Below are 21,670 nucleotides of genomic sequence, written 5' to 3'. Positions count from 1 at the left end.
TCATGTCAACGGCTAGGCATGACTTTGCTTCCTCTTCAAATCTTGGAAAGAAGGTTTCAAACACCGTTAATGACAAAGATCGTGACCTCACCGAGACTCAAAAGAAGTTGAAGGAGCATGATTACGGAGTTGACAACAACAAAGCTGGACTTGGCTTCACACCAAATACACCCGTGAAGATTTCAAGCAAAGTGAAGAAAGCTAGCGCTCAACACATCAGCGTGAGCATTGAACAAGACCAAAAAGAGCCTAAACCTACCCCTCGGACGTCGGTCTTCGATAGGATGAGCCATTCAAGCTCCAGAATTTCAGTGCTTAATCGCATTGGTAGTCAAGGCCGAACCTCTGTCTTCAAGAGGCTTAACGCGCCAACATCCCAAAGCTCTGTTTTTGAAAGGTTGTTAAAGCCTAAGAAACAAAGCAACACAGATATCTCTCCTCTGCGACGATCAGCTTCGGAAAGATTTGAAGATAATGAAAAGCCTTTTGGAAAGAGGAAGACAACACCAAAGGAAGAAAAGTTCGATGGGTTAGCAGAAAAAGGCGACGTTCGAAGCTTGATTCCTTCAAGGATGAAGCGCCAAGCAATCCTAGAGGTCGACACAAAAGGACCACTGAAAGTAAGGAGGTGCATCATCGTCCACACTGGCAAATCTTCATGCCAACAAACCCAAGAGGACGGCACTGAAGATGAAATCCCTAAGAAAGATGTCACTTCTGGCTCTTTCGACTCAAAGTCTTCACCTCGACTGTTGGGGGCATGCTCCAAGTCAAGTGAAATTGAAAAATGGACTCATGTCACTCCGAAGAAACTGCACGAGAAACATATGTCTTCTCCACAAGTGCACCAATCAGAAAGGAGGGAAAGCAGCTTTCGCCAACCTCCAAAGCAATGTGAAAATGTTGAAGATAAGAAAATTTCAACACAAAGATCGTTCATGCGCGATCTCTTCTTCATCGAAGACTTATTCAATTTCTCGATCAAGGCTCCTTGCTATGAAGATTGTGAGGAATGCCTTTCGAAGATCGCTTCGAAGAAATTGGACAAGCAGCAACCATCTTGTCCAAAAGCTCATTGTCTGCACGAGTTGAAACTGCAAACGACACCACAAGCTCCTCGTTCGCACGAGCCTAAAAGGTGACAACAAACGCTCGTTGCCTGCACGAGCTGAAACTGCAAACGGCACCAAACGCTCCTTGTCTGCACGAGTTGAAACTGCAAACGGCACCAAACGCTCATTGCCTGCACGAGTTGAAATTGCAAACGGCACCAAAACGCTCATTGCCTGCACGAGCTGAAATTGCAAACGGCACCAAACGCTCCTTGTCTGCACGAGCTGAAACTGCAAACAGCATCAAACACTACTTGCCTGACGAGGAGGTGTTCTACATCGACATCTTCCCAACATGGACGATGTTCTTCGACGGATCCGCACGAGCAGACGGAGCGGGGGCAGGAGTAGTATTCATGTCGCCACAAAGGCAAATACTACCTTACTCCTTCCAACTGAATGAGCTATGCTCCAACAATGTTGCTGAGTACCAAGCATTGATCATCGGGCTCCAAATGGCGATCAACATGGAAATCACAGCTCTTGAGGTATATGGCGATTCCAAGCTCATAATCAATCAACTCTTAACTGAATATGAGGTGAGGAAAGATGATCTCGTCCCATACTTCCGGCTAGCGACCCAACAGCTACAAAAGTTCGAAGCTGTGACACTAGAACATGTGCCAAGAAAGGAAAATCAAATGGCAGACGCTCTCGCCAATCTAGCCTCGAGTATGACACTAGGAAAAGATGAAGTTGCATACGTGCCAGTTTGCCAAAGATGGGTGATTCCGCTCGTTAATGAAATGTCACTAGATGATACAAATGTCATCTCAGTACTTCCAGTCGATGCTGAAGAGTGGAGACAGCCGCTGATCGATTACTTAGAGCACGGAAAGCTTCCAGATGATCTCAGACACCGTTCCGAAATACGTCGATGAGCACCTCGCTTCCTTTACTACAAAGGAACACTATATCGACGCTCTCTTGAAGAAGTGCTCCTGAGATGCCTAGGTGAGGAAGAAGTTAATCTAGCCATGGAAGAATCACATTCAGGTGTGTGTGGGGCACATCAGTCTGGACCAAAGCTACATTTCCGGCTTAAAAGAATAGGTTACTACTGGCCGAGCATGGTGAAGGACTGCCTGGAACACGCCAAAAGGTGCCAAGCCTGCCAATTCCACGCCAACTTCATACATCAACCGCCTGAACCATTACACCCTACAGTTGCTTCATGGCCGTTCGACGCAAGGGGATTGGACGTTGTAGGACCAATTACGCCAAAGTCATCTGCAGGGGAACCTTACATCCTAGCTGCAACAGATTACTTCTCCAAGTGGGCTGAAGCCATCCCTTTAAGGGAAGTAAAAAAGGAAACTGTTGTTCGTTTCATCAAGGAGCATATCATCCACCGATATGGGGTGCCTCGCTACATTATCACTGACAATGGAAAGCAGTTCTCCAACCGACTCGTGGACGAGCTTTGCAACAAATACAAGTTCAAGCAGCACAAGTCTTCCATGTATCATGCTCCGGCCAACGGCCTCGCGGAAGCATTCAACAAGACGCTGTACAACCTCCTGAAAAAGGTAATCGGCCGAACAAAGAAAGATTGGCATGAAAGAATAAGTGAAGCACTTTGGGCATATAGGACTACACATAGGACTCCTACCCAAGCTACACCTTATTCTCTCGTATATGGCGTAGAAGCTGTTCTACCGCTCGAAAGTCAAATTCCCTCACTAAGGATGGCTATACAAGAAGGCTTGACTGATGAAGAAAATGCAAAGTTGCGCCTTCAGGAGTTGGAAGCGTTGGATGAGAGAAGGCTCGAAGCTCAACAACACTTGGAATGCTACCAAGCACGGTTATCCAAGGCATTCAACAAGAAAGTCCGCCCAAGGTCTTTCCAAGCCGGAGATCTCGTGCTGGCATTGCGTAGGCCTATCATTACAACTCATAAGACAAAAAGCAAGTTCACATCAAAGTGGGATGGACCCTACGTAATACAAGAGATCTACACCAATGGCGCCTACTTAATCATGGCAGAAGACGGGTTGAAGATCGGCCCCATCAACAGCAGATTTTTGAAGCGCTACTACCCCTAAAGCAAACGCACCACGCTCCTGGCCCGCAAGAGCATAAACTGTGTACGGCAAAATCATCAAAAAAAAAAAAAACCATCACTCATTTGAACTAAGTCATGACTTGATCCCTCCTCAACCAAGGGTACGTAGGCAACTTGAAACTTCAAAACTTCAAGTACAGTCACATCATCAAAATTAAAAAAAAAAAAAAAAAAAAAGGGAAATAACACATCTTGGTGATGTATATGTTTTATCTGTATTTAGCACAATACACTGAATAAAATAAAGCATATTCATTGATCTCCGAGAAATTACAAGTGCGTACAAAAAAAAAAAAAAAAAAAAAAAAGATGAAGCTTTCACAAAGGATGTTCACGTGAAGCCCCAGTACTTGGCAAAACTCTAGGAGCGGGAGGCATCGAAGCAGGAGGCATCGAAGATAGATCATTCGAGGCCTCAATACTTGGTGGAACGCTAGATGACCCAGGAAAAAGGTGCCTCTGGAGATAAGCCGCAAGCCTTTGACGGTCACTTTGAATCCGACCTTCAAATTCTTGCAGCTCATCAAGCTTCCTCTTCATGCCCGTCGAATAGTTATTTGCAAGCACGTGCAAACTTCTATTCTCGTGCTTAAGCTGTTTGATCTCTTGCTTGAGATTTTCCACCTCTGCCATCAACGATTCAACTTGACGGGAGCGAGCAAGTAGGCGTTGGCCCATGTTGGACACAGAGCCCGCACACTGAACGCTGAGAGCTAGGGACTCTTGAACGGCCAACTCATCGGACCGTCCTGAAAGCAGCCTACTATCTTTGGGAGTAAGGAGGTTCCTAGCTACTATCGTAGCTGTTGTTGCATCCGTCATCACGGAGTCTTCACCTGTAAGAGGGCCATTAGAAGATAAAAAAGACGGGCACCATACCTTACCCTGACGCGGCACACTGCTGAGACTCAAATCTAAGCAAATGTTAGATGGGTTGGCCATTTTTCAAAGGTGTTAAAAGAGAAGGGTCGGATGGAGAAAAATCTCAAGGGGCTGTTAAAACAAAATACACCGGAGATGATTTTCAGGAATGAGCAACCATCAAGATGTGGATGTTGGAGGTAATCGATACCTCTATAAAGAGGAGAGGCGACACGACCACCGATTCAAAAATGGAAGAGACACCACTCTTCAAAATCTCAAAAGCCAGATAAAAGGCGTAAGTTAGGCGACGCTTTCTCGGCTTTTCAGAAAACGCGTGCAACTTTGTCAAAAGATCTCTAACAAAGCCGCATCCGCACTACTGTTTGCCATTCAGAAATCAAAGAGGCGCTTGCTAAAAAATCGAAGAAGCATTTGTTCAGAAATCGAAGAGACGCTTGCTCAAAAATCGAAGAAGCGTTTGTTCAGAAATCAAAGAGGTAACACCCTCCGAACCTCAAAAGCTGGGCCGCTTATTCAAGGATCGAAGAGTCATCACTCTCTGAATTTCAAAAGTTGGGCTCTTCCAGATTTGTCATCACCCTTCATATGCAACCCCAGCTTTGCAGAAATCACGGGCAACTTTGTCAAAGATTTCTGACAAAGTTGAGAACGCGTGAATCTTACTGTTCAATTACCCAACAGTTGTCGACAATGGTAAAGGAACAGTACCACCACTTGCTATTGGGAAATCCCTATATATGTCAACCTTCATCTTTTATGGCAAGGCAGACCTGCAAAAAAAAAAATGCCCAACTCTTCCTCACCTCTGAGGGCGCACTCCCAGCAAAGCCTTTCGAAATACTCAATTTTTTCTTCTTCCCCAAAGAAGATACCAGATGCCTGGAGTACAGATGACCCAGGAGGAAACGGTAGGTTGAAGCATGTGGAGACAAGCACAACAAATACATGTGCTGATCCATTCGCCGCTTCTTCAAAAGCAAAGGTATCTCATATCATCAAGGTCAAAAGCAAAAGTATCTCATATCATGCTCTTTCCCTGTTTTTTTCTTTGTCTTTGTTCTTACTCGCATGGCAAAGTGAAAGAAGCAATCAGCCGGCACTTGGAGTCAGTCTTCAGATCTGGAACCGACTGCCTGGAATCTATTCCCTGGTTGCTTACCTAGCGTTGCTCTCGAGTAGTCATCTTCAACGGTTGATACACTTCCAGAGAAGGGACCACTTCTGCAAAGGGGAGCAAGTAAGGCAAGTGAAAATGATACATTAAAGCATGTGGAGACAAGCAACAACTGCATATGCTGAGCTATCCTCTAACCCTCTTCAATACGAATTGGAAAGATTGAACAAAGAAACAGAAAAAAGGAGTAAAGCTCAGACCTTCGGGGGAGACCAAAAGAATCCTGCTACCCAGTTCAAGAGTAGCACAAAGGAAAATCAACGATTGGAGGAAACTAGAAAATCTTCCAGTCGAACTCAAGATCAAGCCTCGATGGCCCTTGAAGAAATTTCCAGCCCAGTTCAAAAGTAGCACAAAGGAAAATCAACGATTGGAGGAAACCAGAAAATCTTCCAGTCGAACTCAAGATCAAGCCTCGATGGCCCTTGAAGAAATTTCCAGCCTAGTTCAAGACTAAGCCTGTGGAAAATCAACGATTGAAGGAAACCAGAAAATCTTCCAGTCGAACTCAAGATCAAGCCTCAATGGCCCTTGAAGAAATTTCCAGCCCAATTCAAGATCAAGCCTCGACGGCCCTTAGGTTGACATCTACATTAAGGGACTTCAAAACGCATCTTCTACACGTGACAAGCACATGTCTACGACGCGCCTTGAAGTGGGGGCATTTGTAGACATCGAAATTTCAGTAAAAACAAATGTTCACCAATGCATTAAAGTTTTGACGTGTCAAGGCATACATGGCATACGCCACGTGTTGTACAAATTGTACACATGGCGTGTGACTCAACAAAATAGGAAGAAATACCCTTGAAGGATTAAACAAGTTTTTCTTCTCATTTTGGGCAATGACAAGGCAAGTACATTTCAATCCATTGAGGATCAAAACAAGTTTTTCTTCTCATGTTGGGCAATGACAAGGCAAGCACACTTCAATCCATTACGGATCAAAGCAAGTTTTTCTCATTTGGGCAATGACAAAGCATACACATTTCAAGTTTAAAATGGTGTTAAGTGGGAAATTAGGCCATAAGTTAGACCACTTCAAGTTTAAAATGGTATTAAGTGGGAAATTAGGCCATAAGTTACACCACTTCAATTTCAATATTGCATTAAGTGGGAAATTAGGCCATAAGTTAGACCACTTCAAGTTTAAAATGGTATTAAGTGGGAAATTAGGCCATAAGTTACACCACTTCAATTTCAATATTGCATTAAGTGGGAAAATTAGGCAATGGTGCTTGGAAAGGAAAAAAATATTTTGTGGTGGTGATTCATTCTCAAAGCCTATAAATAGGCTTCTCCATCAAGGTATCAAGGATCAAGGAATTCACAAATACATTTCTCTACTCCAAAATTAGAAGAGAATTCCCCAAATCCTTGAAGCTTTGAAACTCCAAAGCTTCCAACCATCCAAATTCCCAAGAATTCCGAAGGATCAAGAAAGCTCTCTTCGTTCTTCGTTAAATCCTCTTTCAAGATCAAGCCCCGACGGCCCTTGAAGAAAGTGTTCATCCTAAGCATAAGCCCCCAACGGCCCTTTGGATCAACAACCTCAACAAATCCACACATCCAATCGTTCTTCAAGATTAAGCCCAAAAGCCCTTGAAGATCCGCTCATCCATCAACCTTCAAGATCAAGCCCAAAAGCCCTTGAAGAAATCCACACAACCATTATTCAAGATCAAGCCCCGACGGCCCTTAAAGAAAGTGTTCATCGTTCATCCTAAGATCAAGCCCCAACGGCCCCTTGGATCAACAACACAAACAAATCCACACATCCAATCGTTCTTCAAGACTAAGCCCAAAAGCCCTTGAAGATCTGCTCATCCATCAACCTTCAAGATCAAGCCCAAAAGCCCTTGAAGAAATCCATACACTCATTCTTCAAGATCAAGCCCAATGCCCCTTGAAGATCCGTTCATCAACTGTTCATCCTTAGATCAAGCCCCGACGGCCCTTTGGATCAACAACTCATCCACAAACCTACACCCTACGAAGATAGAATCAGAGGACCAAATTTGAGAGAGATCGTAACCCCAAAATCATAAACACAAAAATATTATTTTGTACACGTTATTCTGGTTTCTTGTTTCAAGGAATCTTTCGTGTTCACAGGGTTGTTACATTTTAGAAGTTTAAACAACATCTTTTCTTTTAGTATGTACCGGTAGGGGACTTCTGCGTCAAACAGTGATTTTGGTGGGTACCCGCGACAAATCTCACTTAGACTCACTCCAACCCTTGGAGTAAGTCTCAAAATTTAGCTTCTATTCCAAAACGCCCCCCCCCCCCACCCAAAAAAAAAAAAAAAAAAAAACCCTCCAACCTTTGGGCCTAAAATGGGGTTATGGGTCAAAACTCCAAAATTGAGCAAATTCCGACCAAGATTTGAATTTGGGTTAGTGGGCTGGCCCATTTGTGTGAGTGGAAGACCAGTAATTAAACAACAAGCGCCCAAAAGGACGCGCCACTCTCACTCAACGTGCCCAAGATTGCAGGCTAGCAACCCCACCCAACAACTATTTTTGTGATCAGCGGCTCACATTTAAATTGGAGGATCTAACGGTCTAAATTTACATCCAACAACTCCTTTTGTGATCAATGGCCCCGTTACAATGCCTATGCCAATGGACAAGGACCAAACCGCCATAGTTCTTAGTAGCCTCTTAATCCTTGGGCTAAGATGATACCTTATAGGCTAAACTAAGAGAGAAAAGGATTAGTAGAAAAGTGGAGAGATTTTTCTATCCTTTCTGGAGCTAAAAGAATTGTTTCTCTTGGTGTGCATTCTCCTTTCCCCAAAGCCCTCTTTATATAGTGGTTAGGAGGGAAGAGAGAATAAAAATGGTCAATATGGGACAAATACCACATATCGATAACACACCCTATATTAGGTGTATAAATCCTACATCTCTCACCCACCCATATAAGGTGTTGGTATTATCTCAATTAGCCCATCTAATTCTCATCCATTATAGTTTACCTCCTTATACAGGATATGGGACGCGCGACCTCGCAAGAATGAATGCACATATCTAGGAGCGATGCCATTAAGCTATCCCCAAACTTAACAAGAGTTCATCACTTGGAAGTTCATCACTTTATACCCTAGACAGTTCGTCATACACCAAACTTGACATTCTTTATCACTCGTTATGATATAAAAAGCAATGTCCTGTTCCACAAGTATCATGTATCCATGTCTTATGTTTGACAATAAACATCAAACAGACGCTGGCTAGCTAATGAATCACATAATATAGTGTAGTCTTCAAACAATCTTCCCTATGCTCTCAATCAGTCTAACTTAGTTTAACAGCTTGCCTCGACACCCCTCTTGGGATAGTAGCTAACTTGACCATCTTAGGCAAACGTGCTAAAGTAGCAATCATTATACCTCATCTTTTTTATATAGGCTATAGTCCAAAGGGTATAAGGGCATGATCACATAGATCTAGTGGCTCACACAATGACTTGAAGCAAGGATCAATTCGTCACTCCCACTGTCGGCCACAACTAGCACATACAGTATAAAATGTATTACCTTTGCATAGAGCTGCACTTGAAAGAAAGGATACATCTGAGCTAATTTTATTGAAATTCTTGTGTGTATTGGGATGCTCTTTGCTTTTGTCGAGGGGTTCATCTTGGCTTTGTCTAGTAAGTTGCGATGGCTTCAGGATACATTCTTTCAAAGAAAATGACATGGATAACTAGGGAACCACTACAATAGGATACATGGCTTCAGGATATAGCTTTGGTGTATTCTCAATTTAATGAGCGTGTCATATGTCCATTGGAATACACCATACGGATTGTAGTCTAAGATTCTAAGTGCTACACAAACGCCTAACTTGAGTATCTAGCCTAGTCATCCTCTCGGCGCCTACCTAGTTACTCATATCCGACTTGACAAGCTTCAACATGGATTTCAAACAGAAAAATCTACATGTTCAACCTTTGCTAGGTCTCATCTTAGACACTTTAAGGCGACATATACGTATATCTAGTGTATGTTTTATACGTGAAATCATACAAACGTCTGGTCTCACACTCAAATGCGTTTCAAACATATATGGCTCATCCTGCTCGCTACCTCAGCGCCGGGATGGATCATTTTGTGTAAGTGAAATTGATTCTAGCTTGGTGACACTCGAAAAAAAAAAAATATGCATCATAACGTTTTCTGAAGAAGGAAAAAAAAACGTTAATTCTAATGAGTCTCTTGTAGCTCTTATACCTAGGAGTGTGACATATCACAACTATCGCTAGGGCTACATCTTTGAGATTCCTCATTTTGTGCAATTAAAAGTAATCATGAATCAATTTGGGTTCCCTCCAACTTAAGGACTTCTTTTGCACATATCAGAGCAGACTCATATAAAATCTCTCTTGTTAATGCAAAACACCTTCAAAATAGTTTCATAGGAAGCACTTATATTTTCTCAAGTTTGTGGGTTCTTTTATTCCATATAACAACAAGATGCATATTTTAGCAACATTCAATTCAACATCAAAAGGGAATTAAAAAGGTGACAAAACAGTGAAAGAAGAAAAAAAAAAAACCTTAGAATGTTGATTCTATATGAAAAGACAATTAACCCAGCATCCATCGACTTAATCCAAAGAACCGGAGCAAAGAAAACTCATTTCCGTCACAATGAAATTCCGTTGAATCGAAGTTCTCTCCAAGAACAACTAGAATTGGCCAACTGGGTTTCTTACTCTCTATCTAAAGAACATGAAAGGCATACAAAATGCAAAAAGATTAATAAAGTTTGGAACTTTATGCACAAATTATCACACATAAGTAGAAAGTTCTGAAGATTCTCGTGTATTGTTAGGAGAATATAATGCAGTATGATTCTCTCTCTTTCTATTTCCATCTCGTTCATTTTCCTCTTCTCACACATTACTTTTTGTTTTATTGTTTCTATAAATAAAATTAATATAAAATATTAACTTGACTTAATTGTAACCGTTCAAATAGAAAAGAAGAAAAAGAAAGAAAGATTAGAAGATGAGAGAATCCTCCTCCGAATATAATTCGCATGCTTCTAAATGTGGGTCGAAAATCATTACCAGGTAGAAAGCAAGAGACATCGGTTTTTTTTTTTTTTTTTTTTTTATAATTTTATGGTGAACAAGCAAGAGACTTTGTTGGACCTGATGCGATGTTGCTCCATGACATGAGGATGACGATCTCGGAATTCTCAGTGGCAAACAAAATAGTGTTTGCGGTGGACGTCCCTCTTTTTTTCACCCTGTAAACTGTAAAGCACCTTGATAGTTTGGTATGGCTGTATTTTAAAAAAAAAAAAAAAAAAAATTACTTTTGTTTTGTTGTAAGAATAAGTAACTGTAAAATAAAACATTAAAATATTTAGTAATTATAATTATAAAAGTGCTTTTATTTTAAAAAAATAAATCACAAAACTTACGGGCTTTTCTTCCTTTCTTTTTCTTTATGCTAGAAATTTCTGATCGTTTCCTTTTTCCTTTCTTCTTTGTTTCTCTTTGTTTCTAGCTTTTTCATTGTTCTTTCTTTCTATTTCTTTCTGCCGCAATGTTTCAGGCTTTTCTTCCATTTTTCATTAATGACCTCTCCTGAAATTTCAAAGTCCTCACCCATCTTTGTCCCCTTCCCATTTGATGGGGGTGGTGAATCGGGGTAGTAGGAAGAGATGGAGGGGATGTGGTGGTGAATCTGGGTAACATTTTGCACCAAGTGATAACAATGGATACAAATGTATGTATGATGTAATTGATTTGTCTTACCTTTTGTCTATGTTTTTTTCTCAGCCAATTTGTTTGAGAATGTTTTCAAAATGACTTAAATCGCTTTCTAATAATTAGAAACGCTCTATTAAAAAAGTAATTATGCCACATGCTTATCCAACATAATTATTTATAAAATAAAAAATAAAAACCCACTTTTAGCATAAACTCATATAAACACAAATGATTTTTTAAAAAGCAATTGCAAACAGGCAGTGAGGCATGCAACAAGATGAATATAAAAAATCAGCAGAAATATATATACTACAACTGGTGACGTCCCGAACCATTTATGTGGACCGTGTGGTCCATACTGGACACTGAGTTGAGTTGGTCTTTCACCAAAATGATTTAGGACACATGCTCAATATCCTTTTTTAAACAAGAGAACTTTGCACACCAATTTATCATTCATCAGACCAATGTGGATGTACCACTTCTAAATATCTTCGTCGGAATTTCCAAAACTCATCAAGTGTGCCACTCTAAAATGTCTAGAAAGTGGCAAAAATATCATTGAGAAACGGCTCACATTGCATCACAGATGATACGTTTGACTAAACTTTACTAAACATGAGTCGCGGTGGTTTGGAACGGTTTTCATCTTGGGTGGTACTTGCGTAATATTCTAAATTTTGTGTCTACAATTTTCCCTTTTAGTAAAAATTTTGAATTCGTCACTTCGTGCTACGGTCTATTAGTATTCCTCTTCACTTAAGTGAGAAATCTTAAGTACTAAATTTTAATAATGAATTGACGGACCACAATGCACACCAGGGTATAATTTAGAGACAAACTATAATTATTCTAAAAGAAAAAAGTAAAGCTTTATAGCTCTTTTCAACAAAGAGTTGTCGTTTATGAGATTTGAACTCGTGACATCTTCCCACAAACACTTGTACAACAACTATCTGTCAATAACATAAGTGTTTGTCTGAGTTAAACTTACATCAAGTGATTTAATTTTATACTGTACTAAATTAAATTCCTAATGATTAGGCTTTTTGGTTTAGAAAAAGGGTAGTGCTATCCACATACCTATTTTTACCTCTCACACACACTCTTAATTTGAGATCGTCAAATACATAAATTGAAGAAGATTAACTCCAAAAATTAACAAAAATATGTGGAAACTAAATATGAGTGTGAATAGCAATATCCTAGAAAAAAAGGACTCATCATTTGTTTAAACACATTCATCCAAACCATCAATGGAACTACTATTTTGATCATGCACTACTTTATTTGAAGCCTTCTCAGTCCTCCTCCTCTTGGTTCTTCTTTTCACTTCCTCTTCCCTTTTATTTACAAACGAAACGAAGGATCGAAGGCGTCTTGCTTGTGAGCTGTCGCAGTCGGAATCATGAAACCTGTAGTACTGGCGCACCATGCGAAGAACATGAAGAACAAGAGCGAGAAAGCAAGCTATGCCGCTCAGCAGAAAGAGGCCCCAAAAGCTCCTCATTTGAAGGCGGTCTACGGCTTGCTTTGCTCCTTCTGCGCTGCAGGCACTCTTCATCAGCCATTTGTCATGAATCTTTTGAAGATCTCCCCTCTCCGATAGTTTCAACACCGCGGTTGACATGTCAATTGCAAGAGGGGAGTCCCTTGGAAAGGCCTAAAACAGAAGACTTTCTATTATTAGACGAGTGTTAGACAGTCTGCTATGTTATTTTGTCAAACTCCAATTTGTTGACATAGTATTGAATTAAGATTAATATATAACAATATAACATATCAAACTAGAGATATGCTACGAAAAGTTTCTATTAAAACAAATGTCTTGTTCTTTTGTGAATGATATGAAGGGATACGAGATACTTACAAAACCCCAGCCCATTTTGGTGAATTCTTGACCTACGATACTATATCCACATCGAACGGAGAGGAAGAGCTCCATGTATGCACGCTCATCAATCACTGCAACAACACCGCCTGCATTAGGACCATCTTTCAAGGCCTTCTCATATTCTTCTGGGGAGTTAAGAGGCACAAGTCTTGACTTGTGTATGTTTAGCTCATCAGTTAAGTAGTTTTCAGCGAATGAATTCTTTAGGAAACCAATGCGATCATTGCTGTTTGCCAGACTTTCAATCCCTTTGACAGGTGAAGAAAGCTGCTCGACAGTAAGGATTGATGTCAGGCTAGCAATGTAGCTTGAGTTGAGTATTAGAACCACAAATAGCCATATGATAAGCACAAATCGACCAAGCGTGCTGCCGGTTTTTTCTTCTGCATAATGTTACCAAGGAAGAAGATCAGCCAGTTTATAAGTAACAATTCTTTTATTCAAACTTAGATGCAGAGCGGGGAGCACGTGGCTCTATCCACTTTGACTATGCCTATGTTGATATATAAGTAAATTTAACAAAACTTAACGTTCTTTTTGCTTTTCACTTACTTTGGGAGAAGAACAGAGTTGAAAAGCTAAACCTGCAAAGCCCAAAAAAACAGAACAGCAATTATTTTAGCACAGTTAACAGCTCAATTTTGCATTAGTGGATTAAAGAGCTTACCAAATAATTGTGACAAATTGTTTTCTCGGATGGCCTCGAAAATCCTCGTTAGTCCGACGCTCCAAAATCCAAACAACTGCTCCCACAACTAGGAAGAAAATGCCTGTGACACCCCACATCATTGGAGTAAAAGGCCTCAAAAATGCCCAAGCACTAGAGTTCGTCTTCCTAATTGAAGCAACCACAACTAGACCAGACTCAATGTACGGCTGTGTGAAATCCACCATCTTTGTTCTGCTAGTGGTGATTGTAATATCTCCCACCACACCATCAAACTCCTGCATAAAGATTGAAACCCAAAAAATTAATAACCATACTGATGTCAAGCAAATTAAGTCAAATAATTTTGTTTTGTGACATAAATTTTATACGTACACCAATTTGGATCCTATGCAGAAGTTCACTGTTTTCAGGGTTTTGTTTACCATCCCCGAAAGGTACAAACTGGTACGGGACACCATATGGTAACTCGTTTAAGGCGGCTTGAAAGACCTCAATGCAATAGCCAGTGAACTCATCAGTGCCTTTTACGCCTACAAACTGATGGTAGCTAACTCGATTGGGGACTCCAATCCTGAGCTTTCTTCCGTTGTCAGGGAAAACCCACCCACGAGGCTTCTGAGTTGTTTGTCCGGGCCAGATAATGCTGTATAATCGTTGAGTGTCGGTGCTGGAACCCCTAGAATGCAGCCTCCTTTGAGATTTATCTGGTGGATCAAGTGACAGGCCAGAAGAGTTGGACCAATAACCAATAGTCCTAGTCCCTGTGCCAATCACATTGATCACTTCAAATGCAGGATTAATCAAGTTTCCATCTGGATTAAACTTAACTTGACCGGTTAATCCAGTTGTATTAACCTCTAAAATGCTTTGGAGCAGCTGGCTGCCACCATTAAACTTGTTTAGAGCATCAAGGTTCAACTTCCCTCCTCGTAATTCGTGCAAATTTGAGTCATTTGCAAAAGAAATATTTCCTCCACTAGCGAAAAATGAGTCAAGGGCATGAGCAAGAAGCCATACAGAATCATAGGCATATAGACCATACGTATTTAACCCAAAAGAAGAGCCATTCACCCTCCTTGCGCCAGTTAAGTTGCTCCACCGTGATTTAAACTTTTTTTTGAGTTCTGATTCTGGTGTGTACATCTTCAATGTGAGAACCCCTTGCATGTCATCTGTTGCTGCAAAAGGCAAGGAAGGATCTGAATCTATTATAGTTGAAAACCAATCAGTAGCAATCCACACGTATGGACTCGACATCATCATTTGGCTTTGCGCTTCGGTGAGCACTTGTAAACCCCAACTAGTATAAAGGTGCAGGATCACAATCCGAGACTCCATTAAAGACACACTAATCAGTGCCTTCCTGATTTCATCTTTGGTTGTCTTGGGGCTCAGAGGTACCTTGTACGAAATTTTACAGCGCTTTACGGATAGCTTGTCCCCCAAGGCAGCAATGGCATTCCTCCCGAAGTCATCATTTACATATATTGCTATGACATCTCTCCACTCATAGTAGCCAACAAGGTCTGCTACTGCAGCCATCTGAAAGAGGTCACTCCTCGTTGTTCGAACAAAGAACGGGAACTGATTTGGAGACAGAGTGGGGTCTGTTGCTGCAAATGATAGTAAAGGGACATTTAGCTCATCGGCGATGTGTGAGATTACGTGAGCTGTTGCTGAGTATTGGGGACCAATTATGGCCACCGTGTCGTTCTCCATGAACTGCAAAGCTGTGAAGGAGCACAAAAATTAATAAAATCTACGAGGTTGTTTGATAACCATTTCGTTTTCAGGTTTTAGTATTCATTTAAAAAAAAAAAAAAAAACTGAAAACTGAGCAATTCGATTCCATGACCTGCGCAAAAGGGAAAAACAAGGGAACTTTAAAAAGAAAACTAATAAAAAAAGCCTCAAGACTTTGAATTTTAACCAAAAAACCATCCAATAATTTTATTTCATGATAAGAAAAGCAGGATAGTGTTGTTTGGATACAACATGTCGTCAAACCTAATCTCCTACTTGTTCTCATCGTCAAACCTGATCTCCACTTCGTTTTCAGGTTTTAGTGCTCTTTTTTTTTTTCTTTTTTTTTTTTTTTTTGAACTGAAGTGAGCAGTTTGATTGCATGACTTGGGTAAAGGGATAAAAACATGGGAAAATTAAAAAAGCATGTACCTTCAATGATGCCTAGAAAGTCACTAGATTTGGTGTTTTGCATTTTAAGTGTCAGCTTTGTTTCATTGAGAATTTCTGGATTGGAATTGACATCTTCAACTGCAAGGGTTATTGCAAGTTTTGCGATTTTTCCAATGACAGAATCGAAAGTGATAATCGCGCCAATGTTCACAACATCAGGTCTTGCAGTGACATTAGTAGTACTGAGTCCACTAGCAGAAGAGCCTTTGTAGAAAACCATAAATAACACAAGCAAGACTAGATTCATGTTGATATTCAAACTACGAAAGGACATGTTTAAGCTCCAAAAGAGGGAACAACGAGTAGGCCAGTTGATTAGGGTAGTGTGCTCGCTCTTTCCTTGTACACAAGTTCGAATCCCTGTCTCTGCATATTAGAGTAGTTTATACGATCATGTATAGAGAGCCAAATTACAGTAAATCAAACATGAATAAGATCAATCTGAAGGGCAACGAATGATGATTAAAGCTTACATTATTTATCGTCACTCAAGCCAAACGCGTACATACGAGCTCCACGAGAAGGACAATTATGAAATTAGCTTCGTATTTTTAAGTCCAGAAATGGCCTGTGTGTTGTGCAGATGACCAAGGGATTATATAAGCACTAAAACAGCACGGGAAAACAAGAGCTACCCAATAAGCTTGAAGTCTGCGGGGACATAGCTGGTGTTAGAATTTGAGTGTATACGGTACACGGTGTTGAAGAAAAAGTATCAGAACCAAATAAACAAAATTATGACATGATCAAACAAAAAATTATCTTGTTTTGGAAATGTGTACTTTGCTATGTACGTAGCTGATACCGAACACGAATCTACAATATTGAAAAATTATAGCTCGAATTTGAGTATGAAATTGTAACGCTCAATCTACAATGCCTATTTCGATGACAACAATAAAAAATTATGATATGTACACCTTGACATTCTTAAACAACAAACAGCAACCTAACTCAACAAATGGGTGCATTTTTCTGGAAATGGATCCTCTCCGGATCCTTATGTGGGGATCTTAGGGATTCTAGAGATCTCCACATCTCATCCGTTCATCGTATATCGTGCGATCAGTTTTCGTCAGGTACTATTTGTGATTAATTTTAAATAATAAAAGTCAAATGATTTCTGACCGCACGATACACGATGAACGGTTGAGATGTGAGGATCCCTATGATCCTCACATAAAGGATCCGAAGAGGATCCATTTCCCATTTTTCTCACCACCTTGAAGTGATGGTAATACTCACCACTATAGTTATTATGATTGTATGAATTTAAATCTTGAGATTTGTGTCTATTTATTATATAGATTTTAAAATTTAAACACATCCGATGATAATAAATAAGGTGAGGAGAGCATCATCATCACTTGAGGATGGTGAGCGAAAATATAGCAAAAGACAAAAGTTTCTGAAAGTTTTTTAACAGAAATGCTAAGGAGACACTCAAAGTGGGACTCTCCATGAAATTTTTGTCACGTCACAATTAAACGTTAATTCTCATATCAGCTCTATAAAAAATTGTGCAAAAAAATGAGATGCTAAAAAATCCATAAGACTCTCAATTTGAGAGAGTCTACTTGACATTTCCTTTTTTTTGTTTTTTAATCAAAAAATCCTGTCATCAATGATAATGCTAAGGAGAATGGGCAACTATGGGAATGGGCACCCATGGCAACTATGAAAGAGTCTCTTTAACATTATCCATATTAATAGCACCCATTGGGAATGGGCAACTAGTATACCATTATTATCCAATTGACTTGACTTGATTAATGGCCCCTCTCACCACTATTTTAAGAAAGTCTGTTTTTCTTTTTCTTTTTTTTTTGGAAAATTTTAGGAAAGTCTGCTTTGTTTTTTATTCTCATAAATGATTTCGCTAATAAGTTAGATTGTTAAATAGTAAGGAGAAGAAAATTATTGGAGATCGAACTTGAACTAGGATATATAGATATTATTACTTTTCGTTACTGTGATAAAACATCATATGTAAAAATGATGAGATAACTGTCTTGTGACATAATCATGACTCGTAATTGATACTCTTTTTTTTTTCTTTTTTTTTTAGGAAAGGTAAAGTTATTATTACCTTAAAAAAAAATAAAAAAGGTTATTATATTAGCATCCCACAAATTGTTGAATAAACCCTATACACTTAATATATCCCACATTTACTTTTTCAATTAAAAATTATCTTAATACACCCCACTTCCTTCCACATAATACCCCCACACCCAACATTCTTAATATACACCTTACATTTTCTACACATAGCCCACATTTTTTATACACCCCACTATGCTCAAATCTTATAACACTTATTTTTAATTTTGCTGAATGATTTCAAACCATCTGAACATTAGTTTGCTGAATGATTTCAAATTGAATGATTTGAAAAAATGTTTAGGTTCATCTGAATGTTTTTTCAATAACAATAATAATGATTTCAAAGCTTTCGAAACACTGATTTCGTGTTTCATTCGTCAAAAATAATTTTTCTCAATCAACATGTTTGTAGTTTCATTGCTTAGGGTTTTATTCAACAATGGAGGATGAGAAGGGTTTTGATAGTTGAAGTAGATAAATAATAAGTTAAAAGTGACTTGGGGTGTATTTATAAATTTTTTATTATTTTTTAAACCTAATAAGATCAAAATTGTCATTCCATAATAGAGTAAATAAGTCATTAATATTAAACTTTAATGTAAGGTACATTCAACATTTTATGAGATGCTAATATAAAAAAGCTAAAAAAGAGATCTAATTACAATAAAAGCACAAAATAAGATTGTCATTTTTTCTCCATAACAGTTCTCACTGATCACCGAAATTTTTTTTGTCCTATAATCAAGAAAGTGGAGAAGGAGCTACTCGCCACTAAGCTAGGTCGGAGGATATGAGGAGACTTTGGAGGAGATGACATTGATTAATGGTAATGGATTGCATAAAATAATCAGGCAAGGACAACCAAGTCATTGGGAGGAAAATGCAGAGTAACATTCATGACATAAGTACTCAATTACTCTAACGTTTTGTCAATCATATAATAATATGTGTAAATTCTTTTACGCATACAATTACAATATACTCGTCATATAAAAGTCAGCCTCGGTGAAAATGAGTTTCTATCTTTTCAATAACCCCACGTCTTTCCACGCACATTTATTTCACAATATATCAGGCACTTTAGCAAAGGGATCCCCATTTTTGTCAAAAAATGAAGATTAGGTGTAGGGTCCACTTCACATTGAATTTCAACGATTCGAACTGTCTATTTTGTAAGTCTTGATTCATAAATTATCTTTACAAAAATTCAATTCAATCCAAAATAATTTGCCTATTTATTATCAAGATAAAATTTCATTATTTCTTATATAACAAAGTATTCGTTAATTTTTTTTAACCCAATTAGATGTCTTAAATATTTTCGATTTGGCTAATATTTTGTAAGGATGATCTATAAGGTGCAATTTGAAAATAGATGATTCAAATTGTTAGTTTGATGTGGTGTGAACTACATAACTAATCCCTATTTTTATGAAAAAAAATAAAAATCTCTCCCCTTAAATACTTCCTATATAATATATTCCAAGGATGACCAAGGTAAACCCCCCAAGTCTGAGGTCTCAACTAATCATGAGTTCATAACTAACGCGTGATGCTTTTGGACTTCTTGTTGTGTCACACGTCTAAACATTTGTACCGCGTTCAGCCTTTGGACTCTTCAAATGAGTTTCAAACTTACAGTAGAAAAAAAGTTACTTGCATGGACAGACGGAGCCAATGACGGCATACTGGAGGCAGATGCCCCCACTTAAGTAATTCATTTGTTTAGTTGCAGATTACAATTATATAATATACACTGGTTATTTTTGAAGAAAATATATGTATCTAATATTCAACATACATTCATTCTACTTATACTCCATATTAAATATTATATGAGCAATAGTGCTCTTGTTCTGTCATTCAAACCGAAAAAACCCTCTCCCGCCTATCATGTACTTACATATTTTCTCATCACTTTGCCATTGTCCACTACTATATTGAAATTTTTGTAACATTGGAATTATGATACATTATCATTTGAAAACCATCCTTAATATCATATTGCATATAATCATACTATAATAAGGTTTTCTTAGTTGTTTTCGGTTGCCCTCACTAGATGAAATTTCTGGCTCCGTTCCTGGTTACTTGCACTTAAGATTTCATGAACGACCATATTACAATTATAATTTTTATAATTTTTATAAAGGATTAAGTACTAAAAATTCTACAAACTTTTAATGTCATTTCAAATTAGTCTCAACTATTTTAAACGTTCCAAATAAGTACTTAAACTTATTGAAAATGTCACTTATGTTAAGTCCCAGTTAATTCTTTCATTAAATGGCAACAATGAGTCCTAGTTTTTAGCTTATTTGGTCACTAAAATAAGAATAAAAATAATTTAAAAAGAGACATGAAGATGAAAAAATAACAAGTAAATTCACAAATAAAATAAAATGAAGATCCGGAAACATTAAGCCCCGCCACCTCCAAGCTTAACTTCGGCCATCGAAGTTCCCTCCCAACCTTTATATTCAAAACCCACCAACTAGTTTAGCTTCTAGTTCTTCTTTGTGGCTGGTGAAGATGGTGGTGGCTGCATGACCTTCTTGTCGATGTTCTTAAGTTATGGGGTAGAGTTGGTGATTAGGCGCTGGGTTTGGAAGTGATGACCTGATGGGCATGGTGATTACTGTTACTTAGTGAAGGCCATGCTTCCATAACCTTCTATTGAATTTAGAGACAAAGAAAACCCTAGTTAATTTAACAAAAATTTAACTGGGGCTTAATCGATGTAACATTTTTAATAGGTTGGATACTAGTTTGAAATGTTTAAAAAGGTTAAGACCAATTTGAAATGACATTAAAACGTTAGAGAATTTTCAGTACTTAATACTTTTTTTTTTTTTTTGGGTAAACGATAGTATTCTATTAAGAGGGAAGGGGGTATGCTAAGCCTCACAATGAGCTAGCAACAATGTGGTTCAAATTCGCCTTTGGCGAAAATCAAACCTAAGACCTCTCGTTTACAAGTGAAAAAGAATATCACTAGACCATAGTATTAAGTGATTACTTTTTTAGTTGTTATACTAAAGAAATAATCACCAATGTAATTTAAGTTTTATTAATGCAGTAGTTGTGAAGGGTCGAGAGCGTGACATGTGAATAATGTGGCTTATGTAGTCAACCCATGGTTACCACCAAAGGTCATTACTGACCGCCATGGCATGTGACGACAAGGGGCATAATGCATTTGTGACGTCAATACCTGTAGTGGATACTAAAATCCATCATTTTTACTTGGCTTTGTGTGACGTCAATACCTGTAGTTGATACTAAAATCCATCATCTTTATTTGGCTCATGCTGTTTATTGATGTCACCTACCCCAACACTAATCATCATGTGGTGTTACTAGTCTAAGTTTATATAAAGAATAAACGATGTTGTCAATATTTCATAAACATACTGTAGAATTATTCATATAAATAAAATTAAAAGAACTTTAACGAAAAATTCCTGGTACTGTTTACTTTAACGAAAATTTATATTTTTACACTAAAAAATCAATCATGGTACTATTCACCTTATCCTTTATTTTATCCTTATCGTTAAAACTCAAAGTTTTCAAACCATTTTCTTTAGTTTTCCTTAAAATTAATTCTAATTCTATTAGAGAAGATGATGTTTTAAGAGATTTTGATGGTAAATAGTTTCTAAAATTTTGCGCCGATTTAGGCATAGGTGTTCTCATGGTTTTCAATTTGGGTGGCACTTGCTTAATAGTCTCAAGTTTTGTTTCTACAATTTTCCCTTTTAATAAAAAATTGAAATTCATCACTTAGTATTGGTCTAATATTATTTTCATTCACTTAAGTAAGAAGTCT

At 38.4% G+C, this 21,670-nt stretch overlaps 1 protein-coding gene across 1 annotated transcript; it reads right to left on the bottom strand.

Annotated features, from left to right (window-relative positions):
* Positions 1–11,854: 11,854 nt before the first annotated feature.
* LOC137719961 (glutamate receptor 3.6-like) lies at positions 11,855–16,092 on the bottom strand. Its single transcript, XM_068458946.2, has 6 exons — positions 15,712–16,092; positions 13,909–15,266; positions 13,534–13,811; positions 13,419–13,450; positions 12,843–13,249; positions 11,855–12,635 (listed from the first exon to the last, which is right to left on the bottom strand). The coding sequence occupies exons 1-6, from the start codon at positions 16,004–16,006 to the stop codon at positions 12,204–12,206; spliced, it is 2,802 nt and encodes a 933-aa protein (XP_068315047.1). The 5' UTR covers positions 16,007–16,092; the 3' UTR covers positions 11,855–12,203.
* Between the last annotated feature and the right edge of the window lie 5,578 nt (positions 16,093–21,670).

Source organism: Pyrus communis, chromosome 15 (genome assembly GCF_041283825.1).
Source record: "Pyrus communis isolate YQ-2024b chromosome 15, ASM4128382v1, whole genome shotgun sequence".
In the NCBI taxonomy this organism is placed as follows: Eukaryota; Viridiplantae; Streptophyta; class Magnoliopsida; order Rosales; family Rosaceae; genus Pyrus; species Pyrus communis.
The sequence above is the reverse complement of the archived record's forward strand: the minus strand, read 5'-3'. Positions and strand labels throughout refer to the sequence as shown.

Bases quoted from the DNA above. Each gene is read 5' to 3' on its own strand.
- LOC137719961 (XM_068458946.2), bottom strand. From the start codon at position 16,006: ATGTCCTTTCGTAGTTTGAATATCAACATGAATCTAGTCTTGCTTGTG. The intron at 13,451-13,533 runs GTAAGCTCTTTA...TGGGCTTTGCAG, and splicing joins CAATTTGTCACAATTATTTG to GTTTAGCTTTTCAACTCTGT. The intron at 13,250-13,418 runs GTAAGTGAAAAG...AACATTATGCAG, and splicing joins AACTCTGTTCTTCTCCCAAA to AAGAAAAAACCGGCAGCACG.